Source organism: Phasianus colchicus, chromosome Z (genome assembly GCF_987193195.1).
Source record: "Phasianus colchicus chromosome Z, bPhaCol1.hap1.1, whole genome shotgun sequence".
In the NCBI taxonomy this organism is placed as follows: Eukaryota; Metazoa; Chordata; class Aves; order Galliformes; family Phasianidae; genus Phasianus; species Phasianus colchicus.
The window spans coordinates 46,486,633-46,514,624 of NC_143476.1; the positions used below are offsets into that span (position 1 = coordinate 46,486,633).

The 27,992-nt window shown below is 37.9% G+C and overlaps 1 protein-coding gene across 1 annotated transcript in view; it reads left to right on the forward strand.

Annotated features, from left to right (window-relative positions):
- The window catches only part of SRFBP1 (serum response factor binding protein 1), a 67,630-nt gene extending 39,762 nt beyond the window's left edge, over window positions 1-27,868 (forward strand). Inside the window, exons 4-8 of the mRNA XM_031610127.2 lie at window positions 6,009-6,080; window positions 24,757-24,838; window positions 25,670-26,393; window positions 26,868-26,905; window positions 27,143-27,868. Of these exons, the coding sequence (XP_031465987.2) occupies window positions 6,009-6,080; window positions 24,757-24,838; window positions 25,670-26,393; window positions 26,868-26,905; window positions 27,143-27,330 (1,104 nt within the window). The 3' untranslated portion in view covers window positions 27,331-27,868. The remainder of the gene's footprint in view (window positions 1-6,008; window positions 6,081-24,756; window positions 24,839-25,669; window positions 26,394-26,867; window positions 26,906-27,142) is intronic.
- The last annotated feature ends 124 nt before the right edge of the window (window positions 27,869-27,992 follow it).

Genomic DNA, 27,992 nt, shown 5'->3' on the forward strand with positions numbered 1-27,992 from the left:
CTAGTTCACTGTAAATTCCTACTGTATATCTCTCACTGTAATGTGACCTGTAATTTTAATTTACAAAAAAGAATACATTATAATTGTGCTGGTTTATTTACCTTGTCTGTATGAACTTTGAGTGCACGCATACTTCAGACATTCAGTCTTCACTTTGTTGGTGTATTACTTCATACTAAATGAAAATGATTGGGAATTCATTCTCTTAAAGACAGTCACCCTGTAATCTGCAGTTATTGTCTTTTATAGTTGCTCTTAATAACCATTAGGGTACTGTGTATTTTTATAAGCCCTGAATGCTTGCATCACATCTCATCTCCATCTGTTATTTTAAAAGCAAGGTTTGATGCCAGGGAGATAGCAAACAGACAATGGCAGGGGCTTGTGAGTAGACTCCCTCAGTTGCTCTCAGTGCAGGGTGCAGGCTGTAGAGTAAACACGCACAAACATCAGAAGTCATGTTGTCTTGTCAGGGAGGCGAATTGCCGGGAGGGAGGCAGAGAGATCTTGAAACGTAGTAGACTGATCATATCATGTTATCATGTCTATTTTTTCTTTACCTAATCTTTTCATAAATTTTAGTTGGCATGGTTTTGTCTGCCAACAAATGCTTTTAATTGCATTTTATTTAAACCAAGCATGAACTGAGTGTAATCTGGAAGACATAACAAGGCCTTTCCAGGGGAAGCATGGAGGAAGTTATTCTGTAAACTGCTTAAGTGCTGGAGTTTCCCTGCCCCAAAATGTGGTAGTGTGAGTTGCACCTTCAGCTGCGTCAGCTGTGGAACTGACACATCTGCAATTGGACATGTTTTTTGTTTTTTTTTTTTTCCAAAAGACTGCTTTAAAATATAGATGTATTTTACCTCATAGAGATACTTAGATATTTTTGAAGGGCAGTTATTCTGAACAAGTGACTTAGAAATCAGTATACCTTCTTAACTTTCTGAATGTCATTCAGTTTTGTGCCTGTGACGGGTATGACAGTGACAGTGCCATCCTGGACTCCATGTGTATTCACCTACCTCCAGTGAGACTGTTAGAAGCCCTCATAGGATTCTCACTTGTGGACTGAAAACCTCATACCTCCTCAACAGTACTTATGCTGGTAATTCCAACATAATGTTTTTTCTTCCATGTGTATGAAGAAGTGAGGGAAGTGTCTGTTTGCAGTCTGCTGCAACAGAGGATGATGGCAGGCCTTCTTAGAATGGAAAGAGCGAAATTCTAGGTTGAATTCCGGATGGAAAATTTCCATCAGGATGGAAATTCATTTCAGACTGTACTGTATTGTTAACAGAAACACATGGATGTTAGGACTGGATATTTTTCACGGCTGCTAGTAATATAATTTTTAGTACTAGGATATTGCTACTATATTGATTCACCTAGTGGAAATCAACCTATTTTTTTGTCAGTTTTGGACAGGAAGATTTTAATGATTATCCAATCTGTTTCTTAGCATCAGGTAAAGCAAATGGTGTGGTTGCATCATTCAGGCATTCTAGTGTCAGCCAGAGAAGGCAAGTGGGTGTTCTGAGTTACGTGTTGTAGTGAACAAAGCAGAAAATTCAGTAAACCTAAAAGTGGGTTTTAACTGTCAAAAGTTTTACTCTAGAAGTTGCAGTCTTGAACATGCAGCAGGTAATGTGCTCTGAGTTTACCTAACATCAAGTTACAGCTACTGATTTGTTGCAAATTTCCGTAGACTTCCCTGGAAGGATTTTATGTAATTTAAGTGTAATGGATCCTGGATTGCCAGGATTCCACTGAGGGAAAAACTAAAGCCGAGTGAAAACTTGAATTTCCAGGAGTCAGGAAGGCTACCGTTTTTTTTGTCCAGAATGAGAGTCCCTTTCTTCAGTATGATATTACCAAGCAAAACTATGGCCCATTTTACCACTTAAATCAATAGTAGAAAATGAGAGCAAATATAAAAAATAGATATACATATATATACATAGGCAACACGTGGACAAATTTTCATCCCTCAGTAGAAAAGTTTAACGACTTTGTAGTTGGTTTGTAACTACTATCAGAAAGGTAGCCACTATTCTAAGTGCTTTTGTTCTTGTCTGCTGGAAAATTATATAGAGATATTATAGATATTTCAGTGTGTATATGTGTTTGGGTCATTGTTACTGCCCAAGTATTTCTTTTTTCTAAAGTCTCAGAGATAAAAATTTTCTAAGCTAGTGTCACTTTTTCTTCACAATTGATCTGCTATGACTAATGATAGTACTGCATTTCTTTGCAGTAGGCCTTCACAGTTCAAGCAAACTCCTACTCTGATCATGGATTTAGTGTATTTTTAAAAGCATATAAGCTTTTTAGGGAGCCATAGTGGATTCCTTTCAGTCTTTGGAATATTCTGAGCATTATCTGTTTTTGAAGCAAACACATGCTTCACAACAGTAGTACTTTACAGTGAGTCAAAGAATATGCTCTGAATAATAACTGAAATACTGAACTTCTAGAGACTTGGAAAAGAGAAAAAATTGCTCAGGACTGGTAAGCCATATAGTCATTAAATTATACACACACAAAAAAGGGATCTTCAGATCTCTTCTGAAATGAATGTATTTTCTACATTACTAAAGAACCTAGAAAAATTACAGAAAATAACAAAATGAGGCTGAAGGCTAAAGAAATACATACGAAACTTGTTTATGAGAAGGTAGCCTCAGGCACTCATTCAAGGGTAAAGAAGATGATAACGTCTCAGATGATCTAAGTTCAGTGATGAGTAACAAACTACAGTTGAAATTTCACCAGAAATATTTGATATTAGATATGGCTGCTGTGTTAGCATTTGTATATGTCCTGCCTCAGCTAGTTATTATTTTTAGAGAAATTCTTTAAGCGAAAGTAGAACAAGATTATCATGTAAAGAAGGTAGATGTTGCATCATTTCAAGAGGAAAGGCTTAACACTTGCATAGGTAAGAAAATTTGAAAAAATGGTGAGGAAAATGATTGAACTGATAAAGGTAAAAGGAAAATACTGGCCAAAACAAAATTGTCTGTAGATGATACGTAAAATTTTTAATAGTGCAACGACTGATATTCCTAAATTGTTTTCACAGGCCACCACTGGCAAACTGTTTTTCTGAGTCATCTGAAATTGCCTTAGACAGCATAGTTGAGAGTACATTTGGTGTGAATAATGTTGCATTTCTGACTTGTGTCAAAACCTCATATGACAAGGTTGGAGTTTTTTCTGTCCTCCATGGCTATTCTGTAAATCACATTTCCACTTGCTTTATGTTAAAGCATTTATCTTTCTCACTATCACTTTGATAAAGAGTAATCTGAGCCACCGTTACCAGTTTTGATGTGATGTTGTATTTTCAGATGCCATTTATGCTTGACATACTTCTGTACAGTATATCTTGTTTTTGTATGTAAGACCATTCCAGTTTAAATAACCACATAGATGAAAACAAAAACAAACAAAACAAAAACAACCCAAAACCAGAAGAACAGCCTTTGTTACATTTCCATAGGCAGTAGGGTGAAATTGCTGCCTGCAGTGCTTGAGGTGCAGCAGCAGGGCTGCCCCACAGCAGTGCTCAGCTGTCCAGCTACATGCTGTGTTGTCCCATCTGCCCATTTCACAGTCCAGCCTTTCCTTGCCTCTGGCTATCCCTTTTTCTGTCCCAGTCTAGTATTTGCCCACCCATAATTTGTTTTTCCTGTTGTTGCCTGTTTTGTTGTACCACACCCAAATTGCTTATTTTGATGTGACTTTGTAGATAGATGTGACTGTATGTGCTGTTACTGGTAGGTCTGTGTATGTACCATTGACAGTGTAAGATTTCCTCCCCACGAGACTTCCAAAACTCCTCTCCAGCTTTCTCTGAACCTTGTCTGTTCTCCACATAACTCTCCCTTAGAGATCTGTAACTGCATTGCCAACTTCCTTATCTGTCACATCCAGCAATTTTCCTATGTCCAGTAGTTTTTCACACCATCTTTGTTCAGCTTACTCTCTGCTCAAGGCCTAGTCATCTTCTGCAACTATAACGAGGCCCAGCTGACTGACAGACCCCCTGTTGTTGCTGCCCCTGTGGAGGCTGTTATCTTGGCTTGAGCACCAGGGAGGTGAGAGTACCATTGTGCTTCATGTTGTGTGCATCAGCCTGCAGATCCCTCCCCTGCACGTGTCCTTATCTCTTAAGGGGCTTCGTGATGGATGGTGAGATGGAACACAGTCTGGAATCAGCCCATTGTCTCTTGCCTACCCATCATCCTCTTGAGGGATGATGAAAAAACAGCCATTGAAAGGTCCACTTCCCCTGCCTGCTGAGTGCCTTTCCTCTTATAGGAAAGAGATGAAACCCTGAATTTTCAATAGAATCTGCTGTTTGGCTGTGGCCAGCACCAATTACACAAGTGCTATAGCTGGCAGACATTGCTGTGCAAGTGGATAGTGGGTCTCAGTGCACAGCATGAAGCACAGCAGTAACAGCTACTGCTGGGACAACCATGAGTAGACACAGAGCCAGCAAATGGAGTCAGACCAAGATGGAGAACCCCAAGCCTGTGCCACTGGTGCAGGGAGTTGCTGAAGGTTTCTGCTTCAGCCATTGGAGCAAGGGACATCTTGTGTTCCAGCAGCCAGCTGCAGTGACAGTGGGGATAGTATGTGTCCTCTGCACAGCTGCTGGTGGATCTGGGGTGAAGGACCAGGTATAGCTGAAGCTTATCTTGCTTCCCTTTAAAAGAGAATGCTGCATTTAAATCCTTAAAAAACAAACAGTAGCACATTTTTTCTATGTGGGGGGAGGAGGTAGAATGAAGATCATGTAAATTATTATATAGATTCTTTTTTATATAAAGAAACACCTAGATTTAATGAACAGTATTGGGTTCCAGCTCTTCATTCATAACTTCTAGCCAACTCTGACTATAAGCATGTCACTTAACCACTGTGTCCTAGTTTCACCATCTGTAAAATGCTTTTGAAAGTCATGGAAAACTGATTCATAGGTCTTTTCCATCTCTAGATTCTATTAGGTCATCCAGTCTGCCCATCTGCCAGTGTAAGTTTCCTACATTCACCAGCATTTTTCCAGTCTGAGTTCTGTGTGCCAAGTGGTTGGGCTTCCACCAGGACCTACGGGAGATGAATTTGCAGACCTTCAGATCTCAGCATGAGGAAGCTCTTCTGACACTAACAAATACTGACACAAATACTGTAATTGACCACAAATGTTGCAGTTTACTATAAATTTTACTTAGGGTATATGTTTTCGTGGAGTTTCAGAAATTCAGCATAATTTTCTTTAAGTTGAAACCTGCAGCATTGTGATATGAACAATATCTACACAACAACTATCAGAATAACTAGCTGTCTTTGTGCAAAGTTTTCAGCACTATGAATACGTGGATGTTATTTGGGCTCTGTATATGAGAAGTTAACTGCTTTTAAAGTCATCATCTGGCATATGACTGGTGTTTTACATGATTTATTAGATGCAGTGACCTAGGAAGAAAAGGCCAATACAGTGTATTTTACTGATAAGGTTAACAGATTGTTTTGTAATGCAGTTTGTATACAATATGTATGTTAATGAAAAATCTGTCAGAGGTGTGTGTTTCATGAAATATCCGACTTCTAACCAACTCCACTAGTACAGGATTTTCATTCCTAATGGAATGCTAATTCCATTCTAATGGAAATTCTTAAGGCTGGGAATGAACATTGCATCTTCATTATATCCACAAGAGGGAGAAGGGAGGGCTCTTTGTTGTTTTCTTCGGTTGTTGTTTTACTTTTCAACTTCAATTTTGTGGTCTTAACCCTATATATTTTTGTATATCAATATGAAAATATATTATTTGCATGAACAACATGAAAAATTTCTAAAGATAACAACCGATCTTCTTCCTTTAAGAAATCAGTGGAAGACATTGTGAAATAATAGTACTTGTAAGGAAGATAAGCCTTAGAAAATACTAGTAAAGTCTGATCATAAAAAGAACAAATGTGTCTTTCATCCACAGGAAATAAAGCCAGACCAAGTTACCAGACTTGCACTTAGGAAAGAAGTGAATTTTGAAAGTATCTGCAGAAAGGTAAGGTTTGCTGATTTTGTTGCTCTTTATCTGTGAGTGTGAGAAAATGTATGAGCCCCTTATGATGATGTATTTACCTTATGCATGTGTGTGAATAGGATTATCTACATTTGCATAGTGTGAGACTTAAACATACATATAGTTAATGGATCTTAACTATAAATCTTTCTTCTGTTTCTAAAGTCATCACTCCAATAGGACACGTCTGCAAAAAATTGTGTAGTTATTTTAGCACGAGTGGCTTTTCATTAAGGCTGGTGGACTAACATCAAGCAACAGGAATTGCGTACCAGGAAGCATAGTCTTTATAAATAGGTTTGTCATGTTTTCTAGTACATTTACATGGGTTAGTTAATGTAAATAATTATGCTTTCAACAATAGATGAAAATAGGCTTTAAATACTTGAGAGGCAGAGAGAAGTTTATCCATGTGAAAAGGACGTTAGCCTGAAATAAAGGTGAAATTTTAATGCAGCCTTTTCAACACAGTGTTTCTCCTGATGTCCACTGACTAAATATTAACTAACTAGTAATAACTGTAGGGGATAAAATGAAGACCTTGGAAAGAGCAGAAAAAAGTAGCCTTTTAAGTGATTTGCTGCAGAAATAATCTTACAAAGCAACTCCAAATCAAAAATATCAGTAAAATAAATGGTAGGTTTTCCTCCAGATCCTCCTAAATTCCTCTGGATGGGCAGCTGAGGGCTGTGGAGCATCTGAGATCTGAAAAACACATCATGCACAGTCAAAGTTTTAATGCAGTGTTTGATCATTTCCTCCTATACTGATATAATTACACTCTATCAGAGCATGGCCATGTGCGGTGCAGCTCAGTTATCAGCATAGAATGCAGCAGGATATCATTGAAGCAAAATGAAATTAGTATACTAGAGAGGTCACAAGTTGTATCTTATTGATGTATGATAACTCTTCCAAAAGTAATACCTCTTATTTTATTCTGTTGGCCCATGACATCAGAGGCAGATATGGTGGACACCATTCTGCCCCTCTGTTGCTATCTATCATATGTTCAACGCATCAGCCTTGTTCTGATTGCATTCTCAAGAAGTATAGAAGCCCCAGAATGAAATACTTGATTCAGTTGTTTTGAAGGAGTTTATGGATTTGTATGTTTGGAATTGCATTGTCTAAGAGGACAATTTTTCTTCAGATGCCAAGAATATAAAAGGGAGTATCAGTAATCTTACACATTTATTTTATCTATCCATTTATTTTCCTAAAAGTTCTTCAGATATAAGCAGGGGATAGCAAAAGATAGGAGAAGGCTATGAAATTTTCCTAGCAAAGGATATTTCTCTTAGATAATAGATTCTTGTTTTCATAGTCATGGCTGACTGTATATTTTCCTAATTCAGTTAAAATTGGCTTTTATTTTGCCAGAATCCTTAAAAACATATAATGCAGGTGTCTTGATGGACTTGTTTTGTTTTTTAAAATTCTTATTTGTGTCACTTTCTGCTCCTACTAGGGTTTTACACATGAAAGATCTAATCTCACCTATTATAATGAGTCTCATTTTAAAATAAACAAGTGTTTGGATGAGTTCTGATGCTATTTTAAACCAACAGTTTAACCCTACTGTTGTAGTTTTCTTAACAAGTGTTAGCTGAGCCACTGAAACCACTGTCTGGCCATAGCATTCCCAGTGCTTAAAGGAGTAACTTTTGCGTGTTTTAATAAAAGTTAATATGTCAATGTATTATTTTACCTTTTCCCACAGCTAGTTATTAATAATAACATTTTGGGGAAAAAAATCTGTCTCTAGCAGTATTCTGTAGATCCCATGAAATGTCGACCATGCTGTTTACCTTTTCATTAACTTCAGTTTTGAAATATTTGAAGCAAAACATCCTGTGGCTGTTTTCATTTTCCAAATAGGTTTGTTTTCACTGATAAAAGGCAATCTGCTTTTAATTCACTGTGGAATGCTGAATATTAGTTTTGCATAGTGGATGTGTAGTCAAGATATTTGTCTAATTCCTTCTGCCCACTGAGAGTTTATGTTCTATTACTATTTTTCCCCATATTTTTTTTCAGAATAAGATAGGCATACATTTCTATTTAAAAAGATGTTTTCTGGGTTTCATTTATAAAATTTATAAAATATATCATAAGACAAACACATTAATATAAGAGAGGAAGCAGTGGTTGAGCTGTCCTTCGTACACCTCTGCTGAAACTCTTTACATCCATTTTCAGTATTGTTGCAGCTGGCTCAATTGCTATTAACAGATGGTAAACTCTGCTGTAAAGACTGTATTAAATGTTGCCATGTGACTGCAGCTGGACTTCATTGCTGGTGCTTAGTCACAGCTGTTGAAAATTGAACCTTTATTCTCTGGGTTTTCACTGAGCTTTTCTACAGGTTCTGTAGAAAACAGTTCTGTGCTGTCTGCAACAAACACATTTGCCAGTTGTTAGTATTAAAGAACACGTGGCAGACCTGCTGTCTAATTTTTTAAACAGATTTCCATCTGTATAGCATTTTAACGTGGTTAGTGTAGCATGTGTCCCTGAACTGTTCTGGGAGCCTTGGTTCATCAGTATTGTGCTCCAGAAGCTAATGCTAAAAAAGTTTTTCATTACAAGTTTGGGAGCAGACAAACACCAAGCACCTTTGTTTCACCTGCATTTCTTCATCAGAAGCCATTCTGTCAGACTGCCTCTCTGCTGCCATCTGTCACACAGCAACAACAATGGAATGGAATACTGGTGAGGAGGTTCAGCCTCTCCTGTTGTACCACCAACATCTGCTTCCAAAGTAGTGGACCAACATCTTAAAGCAGCAGGCATTTCTTTCGGAGCAGCCCTCATAGAACAGGCATGTTATGCATGGCCAAAGGCAGATATGCCAGAATCCAACTGAGCAGCATGGTTTGTGGTATGATTTTGATGACTGAAAGTCTAGGTTGCCTGTTGAGATTGGCTGTACTGAAGATGATTATGCAGGAGTGACATTAGTGATGTCTTGGTGTAGATATTTTAATGGTTACTTCAAGGTTGTAATGCTACAAAGTTTGGGATGTTATTTTGAAGGTGATTGAATTTAACATCCGTTGCCTATATGAATTTGTGTCCCACCCCTCAACATGTGTCTCATCAGCAACCAAAAAAGAGTAAGGGTAGGGTAGTCACAGTGCTTGTATTGCTTTGTATTCTTCCTCATAGATTTACAATGAAAATGCAGTCTATTGAAAGCATTTTATGAAATGCTGTGATATTAGAGGTATTAACCAATTTATAGCATTACAATTGCTGAATAGTTATTTGGAGCATGAGGTTCCTCAGATTGCATCAGTAAATGGTAGTCTTGGATTACAAGACATGAGGAGGACATGGTTACAAAAGAATAATTTTTATTCTAAAAAATACTCTTACCTTTAAAAACATGAATTTCCTCAGCAGGAAATTTTAAAGATAATTCAAGTACTTTTCAGCTTTGTGACATGGAAAGAAGGGAAGGTGGTGTTTCTAAATCAAGTAGAATTTCAACCAAATAGCTGCATCCAAGGAGAGACAGTCATATCTGTATTTTCTATCTCTGAATAATAGAAACGTTTCTATTTGAGTTCATGTTGTTAATAAATGTACTTCTTTGATCTTGGCTTTAATTTATTAAAAAAAACAAAAACGTACTTTTTAATGAAAAATATATTTTAAAATGTCACTACTCCCTGTGAATTTAATCTGAGGAAATGCATTAAATCATGAAAGGGGCCTGATGCATAGTCCTGTGCAGTTTAATTGAAGACTTTCTGTTAACTTCAAAGGCTTTGGATCAAGCACAAAATAGTTGCTGTCTTTCATTTGGGCTCTGGGGGATTTTTCCACAGTCCCCTCCCTTCTCTCGTTTCCACTCTCCGGCTTTATCCCCCTTCCTTCCTCCTCCCCCCCATCCCATCCCTCCCCCAACTATTCTACTAGCTAGAAAACACTCTGATTAGGATCGATTCATTTATTGATATAAAACTTCTGTTGCTGGTGCTAGTGCCTTTAACAGAGCATAACGAGATAATTACTTTTGTGGATTTTTAACATTCTTTGTTTATGAAAATATTTTGCTTGCAATCCATAAACCATAGAGAAAGAACTACTGTATGAATCAGTCTTTTGTGTCATAGCAATGTGATGCTTCATTGGCTTTCTGTAATACACTTATCATTAATTCTTTGCACTTAGCTGTTTTGTGGTTTGATTTTGGCAACCTTGCAGGAAAACAGCTGGTGTTCTTGAGGGAACCATGAACATTTTCCTTTAAACAAAAAAAAAAAAACAAAACCTGAATTCTGATTGTTAGCATTCTTGAAATTAGAAATTGTATGTAGACAATGTGTAATCAATGTGTAATTATTGTGGGAATAAATTAATGATGTTTTAATCTGTTTAGGAAGACTTAATGATCGTCTGATAATACCTCTCTCCTTTTCTTCATTGCTTTTAAGTAACATATGGTCAACTTCAAAACAGTTTTAGGAACCCAGAATCGTTACCTGTTTTTACTTTAGAATGAACACACATTACCTTGTGTGTTTGAAGATGGTTCCATTCTTCAGCAGTGTTTATGCTGGGTAGCAAAACAATAATTTTCCACCTTAGGCATTATGTTGCAGGTCCTTTCTTATTTCGGTATGGAAATAAAGACAGTGATTTGCATAGCTGTTACCAATTTCTATATGCAGTAGTTTCATCTGCCAACATCATTTGTTTTTTGGCAATGTGTTACATTGATTTAACACTGCTCAATAGAACTGGATTGATGCTGGGAATCAGTGTTGCAGTGCTGGATTCCTTCTGTCTCCAGCATTTTGATTCTGTTTGAATGGAAGATGCACTGAATGTATGAAACCACTGTTTCCTGAGAGTTTTCCATGTCAAACACCAGATGTTAACTTTAAACAGGAATGTCTGTGGTCTTTCTAACAATACTAATGTAGAATTTTGCATTCAGTGATGAATATCACATTCAGGCATAAATACTTTCTCTGTGTGAGTGATTATTGATTGCTGGTGTTTTGCTTTTTGTTTTTCTCTTAAGGCTTCTCATCTTCTAAATTCAATTTTTTGAACGATGAGCTGTTTAGCATAACTTATGTATGTATAGAGAGACAATTTTATATATAATTATACAGATAATTATTATTCACATAAATGTATTTATAGTATATAAATGTCATTTTTTATATAAATGAAATCCTTAGCATTGTGTTATCTTCTCTGTTTTGGAGTCTAGAACCCACTGATATGGTTGCAGACAAAGTTTTGTCATACAAAACTGTCTGCCTTTTTAACAAATCTTTCTTCACTCTTTCCCACTGACTTCTCCACTAATTCTCCTTCTGTCTGTTTGCCCAACCAGTGCCAATCTCTTCCCAGAAGCCCAGTGGGAGAATTCAGTGGACGCACTCTGTCTATTTCCTTCCCAAACCTGGTTAGCCATTCTTTTGCCCGCTAGGTCCTCACCATACTTTCTCTGTGTTAATTTCTGTCTTCTCCATTAGCCCCTTTTCATTCAAACTAGGCTGCTACCTGCTTGCCGCAGCAGAGTCACCATTTCAGAGTAAGGAGACAGACTAACCAAAGTTGGCATTATATTTAACACCAGAGCAGCATGTGCAGTGATCTCAGTTTAGTGACAGCCTGGATTTTGTCCTCTCCCAGAACAATACTTTTAATGTTCTGTATTGAAACGAAACAACAGCAGCTTTGGCAGTTTCTCATTGTGAGGCAGTATACTCTGGACATGAAAAAGCTGCCTGCTGTCAAATTTTACTTTACTAAGCCAAGGAGCTATTAAGATGTGATCTTTAGGAAAGGCTCAGTCCCAAAAATGCTTGCTTTTGATTGGAATTAGTTCATTTCAACCATTTGGCATGTCAGAGCAGAATGTGGATAGGCATGTTGCTGTCAACAGAAATCAGAGAGCAGTCGGTTCACATTTTTCTAACCAGTGGCTTTTATCATCCAGGTAGTTTAGTCACAATGAACACATTTACAAGAGCATAAATGGACAGAAACATGGGTGGGGAAGCGCAGTGTTTTTCAGCTCAGATATTTCTATAATAGTGATGATTCGAGGCATACAGCTTTGTATACACATATTTTTTCATTGCCAGAATATGACACAGTATATGTAAAAGCATATGCAACTCTGAACTTTTGTTCTTATTTTAAATGAATATTTAAATTACATGCATAAATTTTTTATGCGGCATGAGCTGTAATGGGAACAATAGAGTAAAATGTTCAAACAAGTCTTGTTTTTATGTTTTCCTTGAAGAAAACAAAAGAAAGAATTATAACAACAGGTTCTCAAAGCGTGATGGGTTTGATACTGAATAAAAGAATGTCAAATTAGTGACATCAGAATTTTCATGATATAATTTTCAGAAACACTTTTTAGGCAGGCATGGAATGCCCAAGAGGCAGGCTGAGATGCAGAACCTCAAGGCATGCACGATATAGTGGTATAGAAAGGAGAGATTTAGGTGTCAGAGGAACTGAGGAACCTTCAGACATGAGAGAAGACAGGATGGGAAAGATGAGCTGACTTACTAATCAAAACTGAACCAGGCTGCTGACACTGAAAGTCTTCATGAAGAAATAAAAAAAAAAAAAAGCGGGAGGAAGACTGCATTCATAGCAGAGCATCTGATTCACAGTCATGTTATCAGCAGGGAGTACGGAGAATTTTTCAGAATCTCTCTTGAAGGCTGAGGAGGGAACAGTTCAATGCAGTGAATAACAAAGGCAAATTAGGCTGCCTACTGTACCAGTTGGTTAGTATGTACTGAACTACAGTACTTAGTTTAGTACTAAACTACAGAGAGAGAGTATGCATTATAAATGCTTCCATACCAGTCCCTGAAGCCTAAGAAAATAATGGGTGATCATGGAATACCTGACAGCCAACATCATCACAGATACAGTTGGTATTTTTGTTTAACCGTCTTCAAGATAATTAATGAAAAGTGCCACCTTTAAAAGGGTAGTAGGCAGGATTTGTGTGCATGAGAATGGCACTGTGTTGTGAACAACTGTGTTTTCAGTATAACTGCATGAAAATGTGACAGGAACAAAGAAACTCTCACATGTTGCATGATTGATAGTCACCTCTGTAATAAGTTAGGCGCTAGTAGTATCCTGCAACTTGTAGTTAGAATTAGGATAGCAGAAAGCAATAAGTCAGAATATAGAAACTACAGGTCTACAGCTGGTAATCATGAGAGATTTCAGTTACCCTTAATTAATTTGATTACTAAAGACAATCTCCGAATTGCATTCTTTATGGATTCATAGGGAAAGTAATCAATTTTTAAAGTTAACTGACATGAAGGGGTGGAGAAGAGGATGGGCTCAACCAAACGAGGAAGCCCTGCCTTGCCTTTAGTCTGCTAATTCTCTAGATATTGGGACCCATTGATCAACTTCAGCCAGTGTTGATGGAGATGGTTTTAGGAGTGTACAGTTCCATCTGTATGTGTGATAGTTATCATCTGAGTAGCAGAAATCCAAATCAGTGTTGCTATCAGTGAGGGAAGTGTTCCTAGTGATGGAAAAAATTCAGTGCCTTTCAGTCTTGTTTTAAGAAACACCATTGGCTCAGAAGGTACGTGAGATGATGTAAGATACAACACACATGAGCTGGAGTCTTTCATTATTCCTGTTGCATATAGAATTTACTGTGTTAAAATGTGTTTAGTGTTGTGTAAATAATTGTTATTACGTATGTTAAAGATTGACAGCTAATCATATATTACAAATGGAAAAGCTCTTTCTGTGTACATGTTTGAAGAGTAACTGAGAATTGCATGGCAAAATTAGAGTAAAATGACATTTCTGATATTTAAATGAAAAAAGCAACAGCTGTTGTGCTTTACTGTTTTTACTTTTAGAAATGCAAAAATCTTTTTCTGATTGTGTATCATAGAGAAGTAAAATATAAAATCATAACTTCTTCACTCTTTCTTATGCAGATCATTTTTCAAGTGCTACATTTCAGGAATTGACAGTTGTAAAAATTTGAGAAATAAATAAAGAGAGAAGTTATGGAATTAGGAGGATTCTTTCAGCTCAACATGAGTCTGTAACATTGGAAAATTCTGTGAAAAGTGCTGAAGGCACTATTTCTTGAAATTTTTGAACTTGAACAGTAGAAATGGAAAAACAAGATTGTCTTGAGCTATTGGAATTCTCTTTAAAGAAACTACTCATTTATTGGGACTAATAGTATGTAGTAAATAGCTACATTTAAAAGTTTCAGTGGGGTAAAATGAAAACATAGGTTTATAATGTATTGCTCCTCAATGGCGAGATTATGAGTATGTATGGGAAATGTGATGTAAATAGTAGTTTACTGAAAGTATACTAGCATTACCTTTGAGGGCTGTTGGCCTAGTTTTTTTGTTTGTTTGTTTTGGAACATAAATAATTGCATGCTGATTGAAAGGGCTGAGTGATTACACAGGCAGAAAGTACTTTTTTGCCAGAGTAGCAATAATGTAATGACCTTAAAGGCAGTCAGGCCTCCAGGCATGAAAGTGATTATTCTGCATGCCATGCGGTAAAATGCCTCCTAGGAAAAAAGGACTATTCAGGATTTGCATTTGTTTTGCATTCATCATCTGCTGTTATTCTCAAATAGTATCAGGGCTTCCTGTGTATCTGATATGTGATTATGAATAGAGTAAGTTCTGAGTGCGTATACTCCCTCAATAGACTTAATAATAGAAAATCTATGCTTTGGTACTAAGGAATCAGTATGTTTATCTCAGATGTTTAATCATTTTTCAGTGAACTGAGTTTGTGCCTGCCCTGCCTTTTTTTTTTTTTTTTTTTTCCCAGAAAGTGGCTGAAAAACATTTAGATTTAAAGATACCTGTTTTCAATTGTGCAAAAAAATTTCAGTGTGAGATGCCAAGAGATTCTATCTTGTTTTAAATAGCATACACTAACTGATATGGCCTACTCTTGGTCAGTATGTGAAGTTTTTATGAAGTCTTTAAGTCTTCTACACCTCCAAATCCATACCTCTCAGTAGTTCATGTCCTCAGTGATGGCTATGGACATAAATACACGTCTCCTTTAACTCTTATCTGAGGATTCTGAAATGACAATTTTCAGTTTGGTAATTCTGAGTTCCCCATTGGTAATGCTTCTATATGTGATAGTCTGAGCAAGATGAAGATTTTCAACAGGAATGATTCTTTTACATTGTCAGAAGTTATTCGAAGTGCAAACAGTTAATTTAGGGCTTGGTTTCAACTTTTAGTTTTGTATGCTTTAAAACAGGAAGTTCTCAGCAGTGTCTGCTTTCTCCAGAGATTCTCTGTTATAAACTCTCCTATGTAATGCTCACATATATGCTGCTTTTTCAAGCTGCAGCTGACAGGAGATACTTCAAGGTTTGAGCTTCTATCTTACTATGGAATATTGAAAGGGTGTCTTAGGAATCTCTGTAAGTTCTGTGCAGAATTCAACTCCAAACTGACTTTGAACGGAGACCAGTCGATATCTCAACTCTGAAAGCTAAGTGTCATCCAAGTCTGAGTTCTGTGATCTTCTTGGCCCATTAGGTGATTCTAATAATGTAGAGCTCATACCTGTTCCTTGCCAATGTATTTGCTGCCATCTGTACTGTGCATCTTTGGACTTGCCGTATAAATATGTATATATATGTGAGTATATATATATATATATATATATATATATGTCACTTGTTTCACCTTTCTTTTTGAGATGATTAGCCAGTTTAACTCTCTGTTGAGGATTAGTTAACTGTCTGCTTTAAGCTTCTGGATTCTCATTCTAGAAGCTCAGCTACAAATGATTTCTCAGCTTTTCAGTATACTTTGCTTTTCTGAAAATGTCATTTTTGGCTTCAGATCTGATATACAATATTGTCAAATTGATTAGTATGTGAACTTTCCCTGGCAGTAATACAGGGATGCCATCTGGACTTGCAAATGTGGGATCAGGAAAGCCAAGGTGCAGGCAACTGAACTTGGCAAAGGATGTGAAAAACAATAGGAAGACATTTTACATTGGCCAGAAGAGACAGGCCAAAGCGAGTGTACCTCCTTTGGTAAAAGGAGAACTGGCTTCAACGGAAGAAGAGAAGGCTGAGGTACTGAATGAATTCTTTGCCTCGGTCTTCACTGGCGGCCAGGATTCTAGTATTTCTTATATCCCTGAGCTCTGCATTCCTAAATCTCCCCTCACTGTAAGGGCAGAGCAAGTCCGAGACTGCCTCATGAGACTGAATGTGTACAAGTCTATGGGGCCGGATGGCGTGCATCCAGGGTTCTGAAGGAGCTGGCTGAGGTGGTTGCCGAGCCGCTCTCCATCATATTTGAAAAGTCGTGGCTGTCAGGTGAGGTCCCGGATGACTGGAGGAAGGGTCACATCACTGCCATTTACAAGAAAGGGAGCAAGGAGGACCCCGGGAACTACAGGCCGGTGAGTCTCACCTCTGTGCCTGGGAAGATCATGGAACAGATCATCCTGGATGACATGCTTGATCACATGAGGAAAGGGCGTGTGATCCATGACAGCCAGCACGGCTTCACCAGAGGAAGGTCATGCTTGACCAATCTGGTGGCCTTCTGCGATGGAGTGACAGCATTGGTGAACAAGGAAAAGGCAACCAGTGTCATTTACCTGGACTTGAACAAGACCTTCAACATGGTCCCCCACCACATCTTTATCTCCAAATTGGAGGGATGTGGATTTGATGGGTGGACCACTCGATGGATAAGAAATTGGTTAAAAGGCTGCAGACAGATGGTGGTCATCAATGGCTCTATGTCCAGGTAGAGGCGGGTAACAAGTGGCGTCCCCCGGGGATCTGTCTTGGGACTGGTGCTCTTTAACATCTTTATCAATGACATCGATGATGGAATCAGGTGCACCTTCAACAGGTTTGCTGACGACACCAAGCTGAATGGTGCAGTCGACACGGTTGCAGGAAGGGATGCCATTCAGAGGGATCTCAGCAGACTTGAAAGATAGGCCCGGGTGAACAAAGGTTTTGCACTTGGGCCATAGGAATCCTGGGCATCTATACAGACTGGAAGGAGCTGTCCTTGAAAGCAGCCCTGCAGAGAAGGAGGGTCCTGATGGATGAAAAACTAAACATAAACTAGCAGTGTGCTCTTGCAGCTCAGAAAGTAAATGGTATCCTGGGCTCCATCAAAAGAGGGTGGCCAGCAGGGACAGGGAGGTGATTGTCCCTCTCTACTCTGCTCTTGTGAGGCCCCATCTGGAGTACTGTGTCAGGTCTGGAGCCCCTAGTACAAGAAAGACAGAGCTGTTGGAGAGGGTCCAGAGAAAAGCAACAAAGATGATCAGGGGACTGGAGCACCTTCCCTATGAAGACAGGCTGAGGGAGCTGGGCTTGTTCAGCCTGGAGAAAAGAAGGCTGTGGGGTGACCTCATTGTAGCCTTTCGGTACCTAAAGGGAGCCTACAAACAGGAGGGGAATCAACTCTTTGAAAGGGTAGATAACAGCAGAACAAGAGGAAATGGTGTGAAATTTAGGGAGGGAAGATTTCAGTTGGATGTCAGGGGGAAGTTCTTTATAGAGAGAGTGGTGAGGTGCTGGAACAGGCACCAGAGAAGCTGTGGATGCCACGTTCCTGGAGGTGCTCAAGGCCAGGTTGGATGGGGCCCTAGGCAACCTGGTCTAGTATTAAATGGGGAAGTTGGCGGCCCTGCATTTGGCAGGGGGATTGGAGATTGATGATTCCTGAGGTCCCTTCCAACCCAGGACATTCTGTGATTCTGCGGTTCTGTATGAATTTTGTAGCAGCAACCTTTCTCTTTGTATTGTTCACAGCTGCTGTCTCTTATCCACAACTCATTCCATTTCTGTTCCCCATGAAAAGTACATTTTTTGCTTCAGGCTATTTCATATTTTACTTTCCACTTTAGTTTCTCATCATTATTGATTCTTTTTCTTCTCCTGTGGCATCTATTACTGCACTGTGTGCCCAACAGTGAGTTGGACTGCCATAATTGGAGGCTGTGGGGAAAGGAGTTGACACAGTACTAGCTTTGTGACTCTTTCATTATCTTTAGAAATAGACTTTTTTTCTTCAAAAACTTGCTTATTGCTTGTATGGTAGGCCAGATTTATAGGATTATACACAAATTCTTCTTAGCCTTGTAAGAGGTGTATCAGAGCTAGCAGTATTTGAGTTATCCTACAGTCTTGCCATTTCATCCTACGTCTTGAGTCTACACCTGTTCACCAGCAGGAAATAATTAAAGAGTCCATGCCTGTTTTATTCTGGATTTCTTGTTCTGACTTCTCCTTATTGAAGCAATCATAGAAGAAGGAAAGAATTAGTTGTAGATTAAATACATGATTTGTACTTGGGCACATCTGGGGTTTAGTCCAAACTCTGCTGTAGATTACAGTGGGGATTAAATACTATTTCTTTTTGACAATTTCCCAGTGTGAAAAAATATGCATTTACCTCACAGTTGTACAATTAGCTAAATTAGTTGTGACAGCTTAATCTGGAGGAATGCTATTGACTCTTCTGAACTCCAGCTAAATTTGATCTTGAAATGCATGCAAAGCGCTGTACTGGGCTTCTTAAAGGGCCTTCAGAGTTTGTTCAACACTTGGACTGTAGTTCTTCTGATACACACATCAAAGAATCACAGAATTGTAGGGGTTGGAAAGGGCCTCCAGAGATCATAGAGTCCAACGCCCCTGCCAAAGCAGGCGAAGAACTACTTTTGTTTGTGTTTCTTCCATATCTTACTCACATTTTACATAGTGTGATGATGAGAGAGACAAGTTTATGCTACTCCTTTTAGTAGGAAGGAAAAAACAAGATTGGATATAGGTAAATTGGATATAGGTAAATCTAAATGAGCAGATTAGGGGAAAAATAATAACTTTGATTCAGAAATACAAAAGTAGCTAGGGCAGCATCAGCAGCTCAGCACTAGCTAGGGGATCTTGATGCTTCTCCCTAAAGCTGGATCCAAAAGTTTGTAGATGTCAGTGACGAGCTAACAGTCAGTTCTCCTGGCATCAGTGCAAATTCAGCTGGATTCTCCAGACCTCCCACTTCTACTGTGCGTAGTTGGCAGATAAGCAAATATTGTCCAGGGTACCATGTGTTGTCATGAGTATTCATGTCATGGTGCTTGCAACAAAAATAAATCTCCTAATATTTTTATGGTTAAATTACAGCAATAAAAGAAAATTATGCTAGCCAATATAAACTGTGACAAGTGGTAAAAAAAATAACAAGACGTCAAGGAGGGATGTTTTAAGAGAAGTTGTTCGATTTTTGTCCTGTTCCACTACAAGTTTACTGTGGTTTTTGCAAAGGCTTTAGATCTGTTCGCACTTTATCTTCAGGTGGAAATTTTTCATCAGCTAATCTATAAATAGTCCAATGTTAAAAATTATAATAATAATAATAAAAAAAAAAAAAAAACAGAAAAAAAACTTGAAATTTGTGTGATTTTGTGAGATTCATATCAAATTAATTATCATAAGAATTTCCCACCTGTCTTATTGTTCAGCTTGTGTATCTACTTCAGAAGAGTTGTACCATCATTTTGATGTTACTTGAAAGATTGGATTGAGTAGAAACTGAGTAAAAATTGAATAAAATCTGACAATTTCTGATTATCTTTTTTCAGTACAGTATTTAGGGCTGATGTTTCTGTGCTGTGCATTGTATGTGATTGTTCCCTGCTATTTCTGTATTTAGGACGGTCACTCTCTTTTGAACTCCTGCCTTGCCTAATGAAGATGTGTTTCCTGCCTTTCCTAGCTGATCCATCCTGCTATCAGTGAAGTGGGGACACAGCCACCGACTCATGCTGTCAGAAGCTGTGAGCTAACATGGCCACCACAAGTGGTATCCCGTTGTTTCTCTTGCCAAAATTTTCAGTTTTTTTGATGGCCACAAGTCACATACCAAATTTCTTACAGACATAAAGGAATAGGGAGAACTAACAGCATTTCAGTCAGAAGATAACGTTGCTCAGTGATCTTACTCCAATGCAGCCATGGGATGGATTTGAAAGGCAGCCATTATCTAACATCTTCAGCCACCCTATAACTCTACACTAACCACACTCTTTCTGGTGTTGTGAAAGACAGCTGTGACTTGTTAGAGCTCTGGGAGCAGTATGTGGAGTAATAGGTTTTCTGTTGTTCTCAGGAGGGAGAAAGTTCTTTTTTAAGCTGCTACAAAGAGTATTTCAATTACATCTTCCTTTGGCCCAGAACTTTGGATTTTTTTATGTTTAAACCTGGTTAGCATTATCTTTTCCTTTTGTTCTTTTTCCTGAGATCAGGCTGCTGTTATGCTTTAGACTGCACTTCCAGTTAATTTAGAAACCTCAGTCGGACATGCTTCAAGGTTATTTTTTGTGTCATAGGTTTAGCAGTGCTACACGCTCATCCAGAGGGTTTCAGACTGTCTCCATCTAAATATCATAGCAAACCATTTACAGGAACTGATGTAAGGCCAGCAGGCATTACCTGTCTGTCAGCACTGTCCTTTGACCTAGTAGAAATTCTAGTTAGTAGTCTTCTAGTATTAATCTTGTTTTAAGCTACCTGTAGTTTTTCATACAGAAATAAATTAAAAGATAAAACTAAGGCCTCCTCTCTATTTTTTATTATAATTGTAGCACAGGGTAAAACCAAAAGGAATTTTGAACAGGATGAGTAATAACAATGAAGCAATAATCAGAAGTCAGCATATCATGTCCCGAGGTTGATCTTACATTTCTGCTGCTTAATTCTTCTTGAAGGTCTGCTATCTCAAGCATGCTAGCAAAGTATTGCCTTTAACAGCAGCAAATCCCATCTCTACCAAGGGATTCTCTTTCTCACTTTATTTCCTGCATTGTATGAGGCAGGTGCTAGCCACACAAATTCTGCCTGACATTCCCATCCAGCTGCTTCTTTTTACCCAGTGCTGCCAGCCCTCAGAGTCATTCCTTACTTTTCCTCACCTCTGTCCAGCACATTTCAAAATTTGTAGTGTAAATCTGTTTTTATTTTAACAGTCTTCTAACGTCCAGTTTTTCCTTAATCATTGCTACATTTTACAAAGTTTGCCTCCCCTGTGTGGGGTACCCCCGTGTGTTTGTTGGTGTGAGTTATACACATCCTACTTTATTATGTTGTAACTGCCAAGTTATGGTTTGAGGTTTGTGCCTCATCTGCCATTCAGGATGAGGAACACTTCTTTATGCAAGGCTTCTTTTTTTAATTTTAAAGTTTGAAAAACACAAAGATCAGTGCAATTAATTCTGATAATTATCCCTATAGAGTTTAATGTATCATGGTTGTGATGGCAGGCATCTTTATATTAAAATATTGCATCGATGACCAGGGTAAAGTCTGAGGAATTCAGATTCCTGTGCAGGTAGCATACAGCCTACAACTGAAACATGATTATCCAGTGCTCAGTTGCTTTGTTCATTTTGCTGTGCCTCAGTTGAAAATTGAAAGAGGCAGAGCATTCCAATGGAAAGTCTTACCTGAAAAAAATAAAGTAGCACAAAATAATACAAGAAGTAGCAGGAACTAGTGAAAGCAGGTATTTACAAAAGCAAACATAGTGAGGGGAGGTGAGGAGTGGGAATATATATATATATATATATATATATATATATTATATATATTATATATATATATAAAGTTCTTGCTATGGATGCAGTAGGTACTTTATGGTTTTTTTCTCTGCCAAGGCTTTATATACTGGAAAATAGTTGAGGAAAAATAAATTGAGCATTGGATGTGCCAAAAAATAGAAAAATGGGAATTTTTTAAGAATGTGAATGTCATATTATATGTTTGTTGGCTGCTGTCTCACAGTGTGAGTAGCATTTGTGAGGTATTTTGCTATAAGGAAAAAATGTGGTTATTCCATATGCATTGGCATGTATATGCTTAAACCCTTTCTATAAATATTTGAATTAAAGGACACCAGATGTTGCACAGAAGCTGCTGCTGCTTTATGAACTTCATGGTATATTCTTTCAAAACTCATAGGAAGTAGCTAAGGGGAAAAGTATATTAATTAAGTTCTGAAATACATTTTCCAGCTAGACAAAAATCTCCAAAGAAAATACTCTTTGATCTCCAGAAATGTGAGCTTGCTGTCCCGGGAATCTGGTGGCAGCATGCTGCACTCTCACATGGGAATCAAAATCCAGACTCAGAGTTCTCCAAGCTCTTCTAGCTCTGAGAATAAGTCTGAGAGTAACACAGTCTTTGACCTTTGGTAATGGACTCATCTTTCACTCATCTTCTCTGGCCAGTTGTCATAACACTGTGGACAGTCTACAGGAAAGATTTTTTTCTTTTTATCTTTATCTGAAGCAGTAATGCTGTATTAGCAGGGACTTGGTGAGGAAGGTACTAGGATTCGCAGATGCTCTGCGCTTCAAACTAAAATCTGAACAGACAAAACAAGAATGTGTTCTTTAAGCTATAGAACTGCAGCAAGTTAGATTTGCGTGGAATTGGTTGAGGAATAAGCTTTACATTTTGCAGACCAATTATATGTTTCCATATTTGGAAATAGTAGATCTTCTGTAGCTGTAGTGCCTTAGTTATATTAAGAAACTTAACAGGAAGATGTAAGATTCCAAATTTCAGGATCTGCTCTGTTTTCTTCAAGTCTGAAGCACTGAAAATGACTCTCCAGCTGTAGTGGTCGGCATGTTGTGTCTCTCTGTCTTTACTCAATGAATACATAGCTATTCATATTAAGTGGCACAACCGCTGGAGGAAGAGGTGCATACAAGCTAGTAAGATTCTCTGATGAACGAATGTTAAACAGTGTACTGGGTAGTGTCTGTGTGTGATGATTACTTGCTCACCGGCTGCTTGCTTACTCTTCCACTCCTCCTGCCTAGCAGGATGAGGGAGACTCAGAACTAAAGGGATAAAACTCACGAGCTGAGATAAAGATAGCTTATAAATAAAGCAAAACTGTGCATTAGCAAAGTAAAATATGGAATTTGTTCACTACTTCAGAGTTGCACGCAGAACTTCAGCCACATCCCAAAAACAAGGCTTCTACACTCTTAAACAGTTGCTTGGGGGAAACTAATGCAGTAACAATAAATGTCCTCCTTCCTCTTTTCCTTGAGCGTGTGTTGGTGAAAATGACTTAATATAGCATGGAATATCCTTTTAGTGAATTTGTTGTCAGCTGTCCCAACTGTCTTTCCCTTCCAATCTCTTCTGCCTTTCTCTTGAGAGAGAAATGAAGAAGGCCTTGGTGCTGTGCAAGCACAGCTCAGAAATAATAAAATCATTGGTGTGTTATCAAATCTGATTTAGTTGCAAATCGAAGTACAGAACCATACTGGCTGAAATGGAGAAAGCTGACTTCATCCCAGGACAGACCCATTACAATCTCCCATTGCCTATTTCATACTTTTACATCACACTCATATCCTACATTAATTATTCAGTATGTCCTTATCAGCTACCCCCAGCCTGCTGCCCTCTGACTCTAAACACAGATATTATTTATTCCCTTGGGCTGTGAACCACCTTTATCAAGTATCCCTTGAGTTCATTCAGTCATTGGCTGGGCTCCATCTCTCATAGTGGTGGTTCAGGCCAGGAGAGGCATCACATTGTGCTGAAATGCCACAGCCTGCTCAGGCAGGATCACTGGGCATTTGCCCAGTTCTTTGTAAGCCTCATCATCCATTGGTTGAGGTGGCTTCTGCCATGAGTACATTCTGTGACACACAGCTCAAATCATCAGTTACAGCAGTTTATAAATATATCCATACAGTACCACTAGGAAGAAGGTGGTTTGTTTGTTTTTTTTCTCATAATTTCTGCTGCAGCCATAAATTTTCGTAGTGAGCTTGTCTGCACAGCACAGTTATTCTCTCTCAGGTAAAACCAAGACAAGGATGTCCTTTAAAAAGTCTCAGATATCTCTCATTTTGTTCTTGAAGCATAATCATGAGAAGAGCCTGATAATATGATAGCTAGTACCAATGAATTCAACAGTGAAAGCAATTCCTGCTTCTCTCCTTTTTCTTCAGATTGAAGCATTGAGATCATATTTGGTCTTTGAACCAGTCTCTGTAATTCTGTTATTCTACCACATTACATTTGGGGGTGTTTGTCCTTGCGTCTACATCACATTTCATGTATAACACTTCAGAACCTGTTATGTGATTTTCCCACACTAATGGTACTTTTTACAAGCTTCTCTGTTCCATCATGCAGAATAGCTTCTATCAGTATGGTGCTAATTTTTTCTAGGGATTCATCAACTTGCTTTACACGTATAAGAAACAGAATGTAAAATATTCCAGAATATATATTACAGAAACAGAATATAGAATGTGATTGGTTTTTTTAAAGTAAAAATTGTATTATGCTTCTTCAGTACATGATAAATTGCAGAATTATATCTGTTGTGTTTCTGACAGTTTTTGTGCAATCAGGTTTTTCCTCAGAATTATGACAATACAGGAAAGCTAAAAAATACTCAAATATTACATTGTTATAACCTTTTCTTCTTGTTCAGTTAGTAGTCCAGAATCACATTAATATGCATAGTAACATGACTTACACAGACCTATCCTGTAAGTATTATTCTGCTTATTTTATGTATTTTATTTTTTATAGCCAAAGTCGACTGCAAATGAGCGAGCTATTGCAAGACTTGCAACACACCCCCTTCTGAAACCCAAAATTGCTGAACTTAAAGGTATGAAACAGTACATTAACTTGTTTTTACTTCAGTAGCTTGTCCATGTGTCACTTTGCTCATGTTAACTTCTGTTATGAGCAACCACTATTAAAGGAAAAGTATACCAGCCTCTGTAACAAGCTTGATAAGCAGCAGTGAACAAAGTACCACAAATTGCAGTCATGGGTTTATGTGTGACAGTACACCATATGGCATGTTAATTAAGACTGAACTGGCAACGAGCAGATACAAAGGAAAGAGAAGCATTATAACTGGCTTTTCAAAGGTAACTAAAAGAACCATGGAGTCATATCGCACAGTCACAGAATGACTTGGGTTGGAAGGGACCTTAAAGTCCCCTCCCCAGCCTCTGCCATGGGCAGATTGCCACCCACCAGATCAGGCTGCCCAGGGCCCCACTGCCTTGGGCACCTGCAAGGATGGAGCATCCATAGCTTCTCTGAGTAGTTCCACTGCCTCACCACCCTCTGAATAAAGAATTAATACCTAATGTCTAACCTAAATCTCTCCTCTCCTAGTTTAAAACTGTTCCCCCTTGTCGCACCAGGCGTACAAGTCACTTTTTTAAGTTTCCCTAGTTGAACCCAGTTTCAAAAACAGCATGTCTAGGTGGTAATGATTTCAGATTGTTTTCCTCACTTGTTGATGCTGTACTGCAAGGCATTATTTGCCCCACCTATTCAGTGAAAGGTTGATAAATGCATTCAAAATATGTTTACTCAGTGCTATAAATTTAACTTAGAAAAATGTTTTATTTCATTAAAATAGCTTGTGTACTTAATTCAGGTGTAGCAGTAACAAATGACTTTTCTTCTGCCCCTCTTGTAGCTGCTGTAAAAGCTTTTAAGGATGCAAGACAAAACCCAGCCAAAGCCAGTCCTTCAGAAAAGAAGCCAGAAGCTCAGCCTAAATCAGCACAGAATTCCAAAAGCAATTTGAATGAACAAGTTCTTAAACTAGTTCAAAATCAGCAAGGATTTGAAGACAAAACAAAAATGAATGTGAAAATGGAAACTGTAGGAGGAGCTGATAAACTCAGTGAGAGTGAACCTGAACAGGAAATTATGGAAATGGAGAGAATTCCAAAAGAGCTTTCATCTCAGACAGTAGAAATGCAAGCAGTCACTCAGACAGGAAAGAAACTTGGCTGTAAGAAAAGGAAAGAAAATGTGAGCATGAACAAATTAACTGCAATGAAACAAGTAATTAGAGATGATAGTGGCCTGGAACAACATAGTGAAGAGGAGTACTTTGATGATAGTACTGAAGAGAGGTTTTATAACCAGACATCAAATTCTGATAGTGATAGCAATGATGATTTCTTCATTGGCAAAGTAAAAAGAAAGAAGAAAACAGCAGCAGTTAATAGTCTTTCTTCAGTAAAAGAAAAGAATACACTTCAGAAAAACATATTGAAGGAAGAAAAGAGTACAGTATCCAGGACAGTGCAAAATTTGATCATGGAAGGAAAACCACATGAAAAAGCAAGGAAGCTGGAATCAGTGTTCTGTAGTTCTTTGTCTACCTGCAATCAGAAATCCCAAAACAGAAGGTAAACTTTTTCCTCTTGCTTTGTTCTCCACTATCTCCCTCCTTTCCCGCAATGACAATACTTATAATTTTTAGTAGCTTTAAGTACTTTTAGTAGCTAAAAGTAGTAACTACTTCTAGTAGTTTGTTACCAAACAAGGAGAATTTCAGTCAACTACAGCTCAGAATGCTTTCATGTAAACTACTCCGCAGCCTCCTTGTGCTTTCCTGATGCTTAGAGATTTTTCACGTTATAATGGAGATACTCACATTACCACGGACATACATTTAGGATTCCTAAAACTGTATGCAAATTTAATCAGTATTGAAGTACTTCTTTTTTAGTTCCTTTATTAACAAAGAGTAAAAGCTATATACGATTTTTACCTATTATCTTGAAAAGTCATTCCACAAGTGTTTTAGTGAAGTCAGTTCTTCATTTGTGTATTATTTTAGAAATTTCTTGAGTAATGCTGAATTATATTTTTATTTTTAGAAATACAAAAGACCAACCTCTCAAAAACAGACAAACAGGTATGTATTACTTAACTTGGTACAGTAGTGGGAACAAAGATAACTTGAGATTTTCTTTCCTCTGCTATATGATATTGCATGGCTCTTGTTTGTTTGTTTGTTTCAGTTTTGTGGCATGTATTTTGACAAATGTTGTTAAAATTATCAGGTTTTCTAGCTTTTACTTTGATTTGTGGATTTTGCTTGCAGTTTCCTATTTTTGCATATTAAAAGTTTCATGCTGTGCTTCTTACACAGCTCTTCTTAAAAAGGAACCACAGCTCAAAAAACAATCATTTGCAAAAACCTCCATTCTTAAACGTGATGGTAAGAATCCACGTTTGGAGCAGCCTCTTCATCCTTCGTGGGAAGCAAGCAGGAGACGTCGGGAACAAATGTCACAAATTACAGCATTCCAGGGCAAAAAGATTAAATTTGATGACTAGACTGTATATAAATTGAAATTTTAAAATATGATTATTGTAAATTTGCATCTTATATTTTTGTAGGTGGTAAAAACTGGAGTTTGAACAATTCTTGGTGGTAGGACAGAAAACAATGTAGAAATCTTCACTGAGATAATATTTTACATTTCTCAAGAATTTTTGCCCATTAATCCATGTTTGGCTGTCTTGATAATTCCAGTTTCATAATGCTGCTGTTTATGGAATATGCCCTACCATGACTGAATGGGTTTTAAGAACATCATCTGTGCCATGTAGGAGTAGTACAGATTCTCTGAAGTTTTATTTTTCTAAAAATGTACTTTTAAGTGCTTGAGGGATTGGATCTAAGGTAATAGGTAAGAATACCACTACTGAAGTGATAATCCCAGGTCTGTATTAACAAATAACATCTCTGATGAGGAAAAGAAATCTCTTAAGCTTGAACAGACTTTACAAATTTGTGAATGTATCAGGTAGCTATGAAAGCCAATTAGTAATGCACATGTTCTGGGTAGCAATAAAATACTGGCCTATTAAATTGTGGTCTTTGTTGTTCTTTGATTATATTGTTGCTTTGAGCTACTGAAAGGGTGTCTTTAATACTCCTGCCCTGGAGATTGTATCTGGATGGTCTGCATTTCTTGCACTTGTACAATTAGAAG